Source organism: Denticeps clupeoides, chromosome 7 (genome assembly GCF_900700375.1).
Source record: "Denticeps clupeoides chromosome 7, fDenClu1.1, whole genome shotgun sequence".
Lineage (NCBI taxonomy): Eukaryota > Metazoa > Chordata > Actinopteri > Clupeiformes > Denticipitidae > Denticeps > Denticeps clupeoides.
This window is the reverse complement of record NC_041713.1, coordinates 4,004,717-4,018,812: the sequence shown is the minus strand read 5'-3', so window position 1 is coordinate 4,018,812 and position 14,096 is coordinate 4,004,717. Positions and strand designations below refer to the sequence as shown.

Here is a 14,096-nt window from a genome sequence, read left to right as displayed (position 1 = left end):
GACAAATTCCCATGCCACCAGTGAGCAGTAAATTTATGTCATCAATATCCTCACTTTGCTTTCATGTTTAATGGCTGGATGGAGGACGAGTGTCAACCTCAACATCACAGCAACATCACAATCATACAACAGCAGCCTGACCAGGACATAAACCATTAAACCGTAAAAAAGAGAGACGTGGCTAACATCATACCATGACCACAACATGAAGAGGACAAAAACAATCCATCTGAGGTCACTGGGCTTACTAGTAAAAGGTCAGAAGTTGGACTTGACTGTTTTAGGCTTTTGTTTCATAATGAATGTAATGATTTGATCTGTTATGTGATATGATGTAGAAAGAAACACTGCTCTGTGGCTACAGTGAACCACAAGGACACTCTTGGTACGTCACCCGGCTGTGAGGTTTCCCGCACGGGGAAGACAATCAGGAAACATCTGCAGAGGCTCTGGTTCATCTTACATGCGCCTTTTAATATCTGCATATAGAGACGTGCAAGCTGGTATGATATGAAGAACCTTCTGCTGAATGAGGTGTAGGAACATCTCAAAAAAAGGCCTCTGAAGCTGTTCTGTGGCATCAGGTACCACGTAGCACCAGGGGATGGTTTCCAGCGCATGCCATAGGTCCTTGGTTGGACTGGGAATGCTTTGAACTCATTGTCCCTTTTCCAAATGTTTCTAAACATTTTGCAGTGTGCTGCGAGACCTGAAATTCTTCTGACCCTGTTGCATAACCTCAAAAAACCGAACTGCAGGGACTTCAAAATGTTGCCTTCTCAGTAACATGGGAAGGAAATATTCAGTGCGAGATCCAAGATAAAGTAAAATGAGAATTGTGAAATACTGAATAATTAATAAAGTGAACAATATTGTATTAAAATCAGGGGAGACACTTTTTTAACATGTTCTGAAATCCCTCTGAGAGTATTTTCTATACTATACCTATCAGGAGGTTTTCACTCGCCTGTGGTCCAGAAGACCCAGGTTCAAATCCCACTTACTACCATTATGTCCCTGAGCAAGACACTTAACCCACGATGGACTGTCCATGTAACTACTGATTGTAAGTCGCTCTGGATAAGGGCGTCTAATAAATGCTGTAAATGTTCAGAGGTTTTTGACGGGTGTTAACAGGCTGGTATCTGAGCCGTAAAACTTCAGATTGGTAATTATTGTGTTTGTATAAAACCTGCAGCATCAGTAACATCAGGAATTGTGCATGCATCCACCAATAGAAGAAAATCAAATTTCATGAGACCAGTGTAAACACTGCACGATGAATTTTCCATAAAGATTGCTGTGATCAGGAATTTGACTGTATAATGGATTGGATGTGAATAAAGAACGGGTCTAGACAATTAACAGAACATCTAGATTGTGTCCCATACATATTGTACTGAGTTCTGTTTGTGTGTGCATGAGTTGTTACTTTTCACCAAGTTGTGTACATGCTTATTGGTGCTTTAGAGGTTTTTGTAATGGACTGAATCACTGTGCCAGCCCCCCAGTACACAGTGGTGCACAGTGTGACAAAAACACTTTTTCTTTAGGGTGTGGGCTACATTTCCCAGCGTTATTCATGTAAATAAGCCACATATCTAACTCTATGAGCAGTTTCAAGTAGTGCTCATGTTACTGTTTTTGGGAAGCTGGATCGTTTTTTTTTTACTAATTTTTTTGGCTTACTGTGCTATTTAGAAGTTGCCCATGTCAAATCTCCTTTAATATTTGATCAAACCAATAAAAAAAAGTGGTTACTTTTAGTTTTTTTCTGTTTTGTACTTTTTGTACTGTTCTGTTTTACACAAACATCAGCCACATTTGAATTATAAATGTACAAAATTTCTGCTGACACCTCCATTATTAAAATGATATGACAGTTATTAACTGGTATGTTAACAATAAGCGAAGAGAAATATATCAGTGACTTCCTGAAAATACAGACATTTCATTCTCACATTAACAAAATAGCTGGACAAACCGCTGAAATGTTGCATGAACTGCATGATGATAAACTCATCATGCAGTAAAATTCTACCAGCAGACTAGAGTATTGCAATGTTCTTTACACCTGGTTTGAAAAATATATCTACACTTCAGATTGTTCAAAAGCGATTGTGGATGTTTGAATGCCGCTTAATATTAAAATGTCTCTGTGTTAGTGCCATTAAAAGTGGCATTCTGAACACTTTCTCAATGCTGCTTTTTATGCAGTCACACGTTACTGAGGACGGAGTAAAGGGATTTCAGTCCTCTGCGCTTCACAATGCAGGAAGTCAGACCACACCAGACACCAAAAAAGGGGTACACTTGTTTTATTCTTTTATCTTAACAATCCAGCAATTAGTCAATAACATGCAAAATAATCAGTGGACAAACTGACAAAGAACTGGGCTCAACAGACAACATGGATTACAGATACAGAAGACAACGTCAAAAGACAGATTTCAGACACACATCAGGTTGACGGGAGATTTGGCCAGGAAGTGATCTCATGTGAAAATGACATTTTGTTTTTTCTTTTACATTTATTAACCAAATGACACACAAAGAATGACATCGACATCATCAACATCATCAAAAGTAAAAAAACGTTGTTATCTAACATTCTAACATTATCTCATTGTGTTATAATCTAACAAAACATGATAATAATTATTTTTGATAGAATATATATAGTTTTTTTTATTATATTCTATGAATTTATTGTATGAATTTTCTTAAACTGATCAGATTCAAAGTGAACCGTAACCACTACACCACTACACAGTGGTGCACACCATAAACCCACAGCACTTTACACCAGGGGGTTTTTGTACCGGCGTGAACCACCGTGCCCCCGCTATATACCACAACGACACAGCCCGTCACAAAAACTGCAGCTCTCTCTCTCTACTCACATTAAACTGCCCGAGACTGCACATTTTAATTCATGATATTTTCATTTATCTTAAAATGCAGAAGTATTTAGTCAAATGACATTTTGATATTTTCTTTGGCTTTTCAGGTGAATCCTCCGGTGCACCGTTTCACTTTGTCACTTTGTTCTTGCCGTGCAGTTTTTGTAATGGGATTCACCACAGTGGTTGTAGTTATCACAACAGAACACTGCATAACAAAAACTGCCAGTTCAAAGTGCGCGCACAAATCACCAACATAAATCCCCATGTGACTGTTTTATTATCATAAATTATACAACTTCTCACTGTCAGTTCACATTACAATAAAGATTAATTCAATGAATAACCGTATATTACATTCATGCACTGCAAAAAAAAATGACAAAAGTATTCTGATTGCATGTAATGTATGACTGGTGCACTGACGCTCTGAAAAGAAGCATTTCTCCTACACTCCTACACCAAAACGTGCATGGGGTGCCAGCAAAATAATGTTTGACATGGAGTCTAATTAAATTTTAAAAGAATAAAAAGCCGTCAGCGTGCATATCTCAACGGTTGCAAAATCACACTAAACTCTTAATAATTCCAGTTCAAAAATGGTTAATACGTGCTTTGCTTCCAATTGAACAAAAGCAAAATCCCCCCAAAATTCTATCGATGAAATATTAAATGATTTGTTATATAATCTTGATATAATTGGGGCCGATCATCATAAAGGACCCCTCACATCCACCTCATGACCCGTTCCAACTGCTGCTACAGGAGCATTAAAACCAGGACAAACACTCTAAACAACAGTTTCTGCCCTGTTGCCATCAGGGCACCTAATGGCATTTAATCTATTTTCCACCTCCAACTCATTTTCTTTTTCATGTGCAATAAGGTTTCTCACGTACAATAAGGTTTCTAACTCACCCTTTAATTAATACCCTTGCATTATATATATGTTAGTTGTCACTTTAAATGCTAGCTTTTATACACAGTATTTAAGATCCCCTTTACAATGACAATAAAGATATTATCACAGGACAGCATGTGGAATCAACCAATGATTGGTTTATATTTTCATAGTACTTATTGCTGCTAATTTTTTATGCTTGAAAAGTTGACCCTCCTGACTTTTGTGTCCGGGTAAAACCAACACCGGAGCCAGAGTGCATGGTGTTATTTATGTGAGATGTCAAAGCACCAGATTTGAAGTTTTTCACTAAGGACCCTCCTCAGACTCTTCTGGTTTTTCTGGTCCAACAGTGATCTAACTTCTGCTCCTGTGAGCAGACACTTTCCTGCCACTCAACCTGCACGTCACAGTGTTTCAAACGTCAGACTCAAGTTCAACACAAGTTCCTCCAGCAGGGGGCAGTGTCTGTCACAGTTCTGAGTGGCCACACCTGTAAATGCACATTGAGCTGTGAAACTCGCCCTGTGGAGTTTAAATGCCTTCTCCCACATGGGTTGGACTTTTAGGATTTGATGGCCCTGGTCAAATCTCCGGCATCCTCCTTTTGTACCATTTTTACATACAATATTTCCATGTAACTGCAATAGTTATCTACCAGTGTTAATAAACTAAAAACTGTTCATTCTTGTAACCTCTATTGTGCCATGCCTCTTTTTAATGCCAGGAAACATCAGATGAGTGTGTCAACGTAACAAATGGGTAAATTAAGCTCTTTGCTGACTGATGCTGCAGAGTCAGGAAGCTGCACAGAAGGCTGCTCAGACCCAGGGCCATCCAGCCTCGAGGGAACTGTGGTGTTGAATGCTGAACTGTAAGTTACAAACAGCATTTACACATATGCAAATTTCTTACTGTGGCGTGTCAGTAGACCAGACAGTGCAGAGCAGATAAAGACCCTGACCAACCCCTTAAAACAACTTGGCTCCAGGCATTTGATGTGTTTTCGCAAACGTGTAAATCTGATTTTAAGTTGCCCTGGACATTTTTCATTACTTTATTTTTTATTCTAATGAGTAGACTGAGGAATCATTAATGTACATTTACAATTACGGCATTTGGTGGACGCCCTTTCCCAGAACAACTTACATGTTACCATCAATGAAGTAGTCAGTTTATTGGGATTTTAGGACTCAAACTATGAATATAATAATTTTCTTTGCATAAATCAGACTATATGAAAGTTACAAGTTAGACTAAGTATTCTCTAAAGAGGAAGGTCTGAAGCTGGCGTTTGAAAATACCTCGAGGGGAAGTTCATTTTGCCACCTAGGGACCAAGACAGAAGAATCTAGATGAGTGTCTTCTTCGTACCTTGCTGGGAGCAAGCATATAGAGGTCTGCCGTTGTGGAACGGATTGCCAGTCAGTGTTTGGGACTCAGACACAGTCTCAGTGTTTAAATCTAACCTGAAAACACATCTGTTTTCTCTGGCCTTCTGTAAAAGTCCCATGAGAGTCCCTTCTGTTAAAATAACCCATGAGAGGAAATGACCACACCAAGTGATCTCTTGTAGAGAGAGAAAAGGATAGGACCAAGTACTGAGCCCTGAGGGATACCAGTTGAGTTTGCGTGAAACAGATGTGGATCCTTTCTAAGTCACATGGTATGACTGCTCATCAAGGAAGGAAGCAAACTATTTCAATGCTGTGCCCTGATTCCAAGTCTCTTCAAGATGGACAGGAGAGTCTTGTTAGTCTTGTTAACTGTATCAAATACTGCAGTGAGGTCAGGGAGAATAAGAACCGATGAGATTTTTGCTTATCTGGCCACTCAAAAGCAGCCAGAAGGGCTGTCTCTGAAGAATGCTTTGAAGAACCTGCTTTGAAGCCACACTGCTTTGGATCTAGGAGGTTGTTCTGAGACAAATGAAGTGATAACTGATTGTAGACGCAGTGCTCAAGGACTTGAGAAATGAGAGAAGAGACACTGGTCTGTAGTTGTTGATGTCTGCTGGATTAACTGTGGGTTTCTTGAAGATTGGATAAACCCTGGCTGTTTTAAAGACAGATGGTACATGACCAGATGTAATGGAACCATTTATGATGAAAGAAATTAAGGGGAAATGGTCAGGGGAGATTGTTTGGAGTATTGTGGAGGGGATTGGATCCAGTGGACAGGTGGTTGGATTGCCTGTAGAAATGATCTAGATGATTTCATCTGATGTGAGGTTTGAAAACAATTTGATAACGGAATCTCAACTGTATCAAATGTAAAAAAAAAAAAAAAACAATATGCAGAACGGTTGCATTAAATCTGTCGTTTTGTCTATTGTCTTTTCCTGCTTCGAAATCAGTGTTCAGTTGCTTTAAATGAAATTTTATTTTGATAAAAGGTGTCTGGGGAGGAACTACAGTCACATGAGCAATGGTGGGCTTGAAGTGAAAGTGAAGTGACACGGCACAGCACACGTGCACAAATGAAATCTGCTTGACCCTTATTGAGCAGTGGGCAGCCACCTCAGTGGCATCTTGGCGGATCGGGATTCGAACCAGCAACCTTCTGATTATGGGGCTGCTTCCTTAACCACTAGGCAACCACTGCCACTTGTTCATTACAACGAATGGTGTTTTGCTACTGCCATTTTCCTGACACCTTTTTTGTGTCCTGACTGTCCTTGGATTCTGCTTTTGGGTAAATCCCTACCTGCCCTGCCGATTCTGGATAACTGACCCTGTCTACCACTGACCGTTTCTTTTGCTGAATATCAATTCCCAGTAAAAGACCCCAGCCTGTTTTCTGACATCTTCTACATCACATTTCTGATGGACGGCTCCTCTGGTTGTGACCTTTGCCTGGCTACAACCTGTCTTCTCAGTGCTCCCCTCTCTCAGTGTGTACCTTCCTGGTACAGACTGTGCTTTCTTTCAGTCATCTACTGGACCTGACACTTACACAACTACCTTGTTGGATGCTTGTCAGGAAAAGAGGTTTCAAAATCCTTTGCTATTCTTCAGAACGTGCATCAACTCTAGTAAATTAAATTTCAAATTACACAGTAATGCAGAGTGTGCTCCACAAATCTGAGTTCATTGGTTCCTGTGATGCCACACGGGTGAAAAAGGGATGAGGCACAAATGCTCTACATTATTAAATAGTGGTTTTAATTAACAAAAAAGAAAAAAGGACACGATTATCATACATCATTTCCAAAGAAAGCATATACAGAATAACAGGGACTATTTCTGCTGCTCTCAGTCTTGCTTATGATGCCAAATGAAATGCAGCTGAAGGTGATTCACACCTGTGATTAGGTGCCAGGGGCATTTGGTGTCACAGTTCCATTTAACATAGCAGGATATTCTCACGAGAAGACAGGGGTTTAATACATGGTAGACAAGACAAGGGAAACATCACCAAACAATGACCCGACGGCGAACAGACACGAACAGGGTAGCTTTATACAATTATACACAGGTGATAACAATCTGGAAACATAACACAGGACCAACATGAAAATCCGGTCCAAACTCTGGACCCGGAGTAACGCCTGCCGGACCGGATCATGACATCTATATATAAGGTAAATACTCACATGTGCTTAACCTTTAAATCAAATGGAAAAATAAATACAAAATAATGATATAATAACTAATAAGCATCTTGGACAGAGAAACCTCTTATGTGTCTTCCATGTAGGGAACAAAGAAGTTGCAACCAAACGCTGTTGAGCTAAAATCAGTCTGTCACATGACACATTGTCAATATCGCGGAGAGCCTGGTGGCTATGTACAGAAATCTCGATGGAGCAGACCAGAGACTTTAGGACAGCTGTGGAAGTTACAGCTTTTTGCCCAAACAGTCATTCCTATCAGCATTTGGCTCCCCTAATCAGCACCCTCCAGAATCAACATCTCCCTGGAGGTCGGGGCAGCTTGACTCTCTCAATGACTCTCTCATTACTTCCCCAGCCCAAGGACACTTTGACGGAGTGACACACACACACACACACACACACACACACACACACGTATGGATATGCACCCCCTCCACTTCATGCCTCCTCCGCCTCATGCCCCCAGCATGAACTGGTTGGTCAGTGTTGGCGGCTGGAAATTGGCTGCGGATCTTACAGTTGCCACTGTGTTGTTGCCCAGGTCACATACTACTTGTCATCATTCGGGAACGTGGACTGGACAGGAGGACATCTTGGGCAGCAGGAAGGTAGGGGAGCATAAATCCACGTTTTAACACAAGGGGCAGGCAGGCTCAAGGTCAGGGATGGGCAAAAGTCGTGGCCAGGAATTTCAATCCGGAATCCAGTCATAGTCTCAAGAGGGGCAGGCAAATCTCGAAGTTGGGGGCAGGCAAAGGTTGTGGTCAATAAGTCGAATTACTTGGGCGTGGGAAATTAGGCTGGCGTCTCTGGGAAATAGTTTCAAACAAAGAGCGGGCAGCGTGTCCTCGGGGTCACCTGACTTTTATACTCGGCGCTGCCCACTCTCATTTCCTCTTCCGGGTCTCTGTCTCCCTGGCTGGTCTGGCGCTCTCTGGTGGCCTAGCGGTTAAGGAAGCAGCCCCGTAATCAGGAGGTTGCCGGTTCGAATCCCGATCCGCCAAGGTACCACTGAGGTGCCACTGAGCAAAGTCACCGTCCCCACACACTGCTCCCCGGGCGTCTGTCATGGCTGCCCACTGTTCACTCAGGGTGATGGGTTAAATACAGAGGACAAATTTCACTGTGAGCACCGTGTGCTGTGCTGCTGTGTATCACATGTGACAATCACTTTACTTTTTTTTTATTTTTTTATTGCCTGTGACATAAACATATATTTTAAGCTTGAAATAAAATGAAAAAATCAGTAGAAGGGGTGGGGCCTGCACTCTGGTGAAGATCGTGATGCTGGGGAGGACCGTTACTGAAGTTTTTGTAATGGTGTGAATCACTGTGGTCCCACCACACGGTGATACACACCAGTACAAAAACACCGCTGCTGCTGCAACGTCATTTTAAGTATTCCTTTGTTTTTTCATTTAATGAAGTGAATATTTCTATTAGAGGAAGTGCACGTTACATTAGCTCGTGTTGTGCTGCATATTTGTTTGGCTTAAATGTTATGTTTATTTTTGTGGGGAATGTAAAAAATGGTGCTGTGCTGATATACACAGAGGTATAACCCTTGTCATGTGTTTTGTGGTGTCATGTTGTATAGTATATATGTAGATTGTACATGATAACACATTCCTATTTCTCTAAATTCTCATTCATTGCGTAGCTCTGGCTACTGCAGCTGTAAAGTAAAAGAGCTCCGTGTGTGAGGAAGTTTTTGTAACGGCGTACATCACTGTGGCCCCAGCCACCCTGATACCACACAGTGGTAGCAAGCAGTACAAAAACCAAGCCTGCTGTTTGGATTTGTTGTGGCAGCAAAATATGTAAATATAAGCAGTTTGGAAAATTCATTTTTTAGTTTTGATTTATATTGAATGTTTTTGCACTTAAATTACAGCTTGGAAGTGGAAATTCAACCTTTTTTTATTTCAAATTGAAAATTCATACAAGTTCATCTTTGTTGTTTGCCACATGTAATAATGTGTGTGTGTATAATACTATAATAATATTATATTCAAATCCTTGATCCGGTGGGTCCAGAGGCACATTTTGTTTCTTTATTCCATGTAGTAACGTTATTACTTACAACATTATGAATGACATCTTGCATCGCTCTGTGTTTTTATATTGATATTGTAATGGATTTATTTTTGTCATAAATATATATTGAGTTACCAAATTGCATCTAGTTAGTTGTACTTATTTGTTCGAGCGTGAAGCCTTTTCTATCGCTGTGTATCAGAGGCGCAGTAATACATAGCTGTGCCCTCAGCCTTCACGTTGCTCATGTGCAGGTAAAGTTTGTTCTCGCTGTTGTCTCTGGAGATGGTGAACCTTCCCTGCACAGCCTGTGAGTATTGTTTAGTGTTCCCAGCCCAATACTGAATTGAAGCCACCCATTCCAGGCCTTTTCCGGGCGCCTTTCGAATCCAAGACATCCAGTAGTCACCGAAGGTGAACCCTGACGCCGTACAGGTCAGTTTATGAGAATCACCAGGCTTCAGGCCCTTTGATCCAGACTCAGTCAGAGTGACTGACTGACCCTCTAGACATTTAACTTTAGATTTAACTATAATGAATTTATTAAGATTTCAACTTACTTTCTATGTAGATTAATATGAACGTAAAACATCAAAAAAACTAGGTTCCATTTCGAATATTTCTGTAAATTCTCTTGCTGCTGAAAATAAAGTTCAGATGAGTTCGTCGGTTATAAGGTGGTTGAAATGGAGAGTAGATTTGCATTGCCCACCCACTGTCAGTGGTCATCAAGGGGCAGTGGTGGCCTAGCGGTTAAGGAAGTGGCCCCCGTAATCAGAAGGTTGCCGGTTCTAATCCCGATCCGCCAAGGTACCACTGAGGTGCCACTGAGCAAAGCACCGTCCCCACACACTGCTCCCCGGGCGCCTGTCATGGCCGCCCACTGCTCACTCAGGGTGATGGGTTAAATGCAAATAATAAATAAATAAATAATGCAAAATTTTCAATGCAAAAGGCCATTGCACCAGCCTTACATACTCTCTAACATACTCAGCTCTAAATGTCTAAAACCAGGACTTGATGGAATATTTCACCACAAACACAAGATTTGGCAGGTTGAGCTTAATGACATGGCTGGATTAGCATAACTCTCCCCATCAGAAGCTTTTATTAAGGTGCGGATCATATTTTTGCTCTGAAAAGTTTCTGTAAAGGTAATAAAGGCACAAAACAGACATTTGAAAATCTAGAGTGGAATTTGGTGAATTACTTGATCTGAAGCATAACGTGTTCCCAAAAATAGCACATGAGTGATTTTATTTTTTTTTTTACCTGCAAATTAAAAGATAAAACCTGAGCAGGGACATCACACATTTCATCTTGGTCTACTGATTCCCTCTAGTGGTAAACCAAGAGTCATGTAAATATTCACACATGTAATGCTGATAAATATTCAGAATTCGAGAAACGCTTGTTTATGATCTTTCAAATATTGTTACTTTTTATGAAATAGGAGAATATTTTTAGGAAACAGAACTATTGTCAAAGCCTGCTAAAAGAAAAACGGAACACTGCTGCTTTACTCATCCATTTATTCTAAAACATTCTGAATGTGTTTTTATGTACTGTGGTAAAAACACAAACCAACCAGGGATAAACGTGAACCATGACGTACAATCATGAAGTCGCCTCTATCTCAGATGCGTCTGTTCCAACATACATTACAGGGGTCCCTGTGTTTAAGATGGAAGGTTCTTGTGCAAGTCACATGCTGCTTGGTTCTACTGTGGTCGTCTGGCGCAGTAATAAACTGCAGAGTCTTCAGTCTGCAGATTGTTCCCTGTCAGGGTAACTGTGCTGCTGGGGGCGTCTTTTGAAATGCTGAATTTGTTCTTCAGGGACTCTTTTTGGTATAGGCTCCCACCTCCCCATATGTGCATGATCCACTCCAGAGTTTTCCCCGCAGGCTGTCGGATCCAGGCGGTTGCGTAGCTGTTATCAGTTACTGAATACCCAGAGACTTTACACGTGATGCTGAACGTTCCTCCTGGCGTCGCCGTGGCTGTACGTGGCTGTGAAAGTTCAATATTACATCTTACACCTGTAATAATAAACAAGACACTTAGAAATACCATAAAGATTCTGAATAAATTCAGTTATGTGATAAAAATACTGACAGGAAGCAGCTGCCAGGAGCAGCAGAACCGTAGACAACATGGTTTACTGTGATGCTGGTCTGTGTGCAGAATGAACCGGGGACCCTGATCTTTATATATAGACAGGAGAAAGGGAGGGACACGTGGATTTGCCTATAGTGGTTAACAATATCGGGTACCATCCCCAGGCTTCATGATGGGCTTACTGTGTATCACAATGACGAAACAATCCCTTTCAGTCTAAAAATGTCAGTTTCTAATTAAAGTAATGAGTCGTGTGGGAACTCGGCACTACACAACTTTACAACAACAAATACTGATTAATATAAAAAGCCATGAGTTTGCATAGGGGTGTGCTTTTTTATTTTACAAGTCATTTATAATTTAACGCAAAATGACATCATTCAAAACAACATTTTATTTGTTTTATGATTCTTTTTCCTATTATTCTGTACATTTCTGATTACATTTAATGTCAGGCTATAAGGTGTTCAGCAACACATCAAAACTGTATTGAAGCACAAGCTCTGGTTACTCAAAAACATGTCGAGCCGAACAGATGTTTTCGTATCACCGTCCTGCTGCTCGCATCGCTGTGCATCTCTGGCACAGTAATAAACTGCCGTGTCTTCAGCTTTCAGGCTTTTAATCGTTAAAAACACCCTGCTGGTGGAGGCGTCCTTGGTGATGGAGAACTGGTTCTGTAAGGCCTGGGTGAATATAGTGCCAGTGCCGCTGTCGATGCGTCCGATCCACTCCAGGCCTTTCCCTGGTTTCTGCCGGATCCAGTGCAACCAGGCGAGAGAAATTCCAGACACAGTACAGTACAGGGTCACAGCCTTTCCGGGTGGTTCCACCACCGGCCCAGAGGAGGTCATTGACTGACCCCATGCAGCTGAAAAGCACAAAGTAGATTTTTATCAGCCAAGACAAGGAAACGGTAACTTTGCAAATGAAAAAGTCTGTAAAAACGTACATGAGATCATAGTAAAGTAAATAAGATGCAGTGAAGATATCATTTTCTAACTGTTTATACACTGTTTTTCAGAATTATAGTCTGTGGAGACAAGTGTACACTGATGAGTGCGCTCTCCCTTGCCCCGTTTTATGAACAGCTCTACTTCCCATTGGGCGTGGCCTTGACATATTTGCAAGTCTCCTTCATAAGAGATTAAACTTCAAGCTTTCCTTTAGACTGCAGAAACACATTCATACTGAATGAAATGCTGAAATTTTGGTGATCTGTGAAATATTCATATTTTGAACATTACCACTATTGGTATCACGAAATAATGCTTTGCCATTAATGTATTCCTATTTGGAAAATGCTGTTATTTATCAGTTGGCATCATGTACATTTTTAATTAATTATTTTGAGGGAATGTTTATTCATTGAATTTTATTAGTGGCTCTAAGACTTGCAAATACTAGAAGCAAGTCAATTATACAATGCAAAAAGGAATAATAATAATAGGGTTTGGGGAAAGGTGAGCAAGTGAATAATTATGAAAAGGAGGAGGCAGAAATACTCGACATTTCAAAGATACGTGGTTTTAATAAATGCAACAAAAAGAGGTGCGAAGGCCAAAATCCAAAGAAATTACAAGAACAGAAATGCAGCACACACAGTGAAAGCATCTATACTTTTTTTTTTTTAAGTGAAGTGATTGTCACATGTGATACACAGCAGCACAGCACATGGTGCACACAGTGAAATGTGTCCTCTGCATTTATCCCATCACCCTGAGTGAGCAGTGGGCGGCCATGACCGGCGCCCGGGGAGCAGTGTGTGGGGACGGTGCTTTGCTCAGTGGCACCTCAGTGGTACCTTGGCAGGTCGAGATCCACTATGGTGAATACACACACGAATGAGCAGCAGTTGCATGTGAGAGACAACGCCTGGCATGCCCAGAACTGCAAAGGCATCACAAGGAGAAATGACATAAGGGAGGTAGTAGCCTAGTGAACCAGAAGACCCAGGTTCAAATGCCACTTACTACCATTGTGTCCCTGAGCAAGACACTTAACCCTGAGTGTCTCCAGGGGGGACTGTCCTTGTAACTACTGATTGTAAGTCACTCTGGATAAATGCTGTAAACATAAGGTGTGGCAAAAAAGGTTTTCTGCTGCCACCGATGGGTGCAAGATGTCCCACTAAAAAAGATGTGCAGGTCTTGGCCATGGTGTAGGTTGGAGTCGAACTGTTTGAAGGTGTGGACAGGCGTCTTTTATACAGATAACCAGTACAAACAGGTAATGAGTTATGGATAGAATAGCTTATCTTTTTATAATTATTCAATGGGATTTTTTTACATTGTCTTTTACAGTTTAAGTGTACCTATGATAAAATTTTCTCTCATTATTTTAAGTTTAACAACTTGCACAATTGCCGGCTGCCAAATACTTTTTTCCCCACTGTATCATATTAAGATTCACCGAATATTGTGTGGGAAGGATATATCCCGTTACTTTTACTATTGTATTGATTTGATATTAAATATAACGTAAGTTATTAAGTAATTTTGATAGTCAGGGTTTTTGTG

The 14,096-nt window shown here is 40.9% G+C and overlaps 1 protein-coding gene and 1 gene segment (V, D, J or C); both read right to left on the bottom strand.

Annotated features, from left to right (window-relative positions):
- Positions 1-14,096, bottom strand: part of LOC114793774 (uncharacterized) — an 83,985-nt gene that overhangs the window by 15,318 nt on the left and 54,571 nt on the right. The gene's annotated exons all lie outside the window — the stretch shown is intronic.
- LOC114794864 (Ig heavy chain V region PJ14-like) lies at positions 11,135-11,629 on the bottom strand. The segment is given in 2 exon segments: positions 11,135-11,498; positions 11,575-11,629. Coding segments are annotated over 2 exon segments (360 nt in total).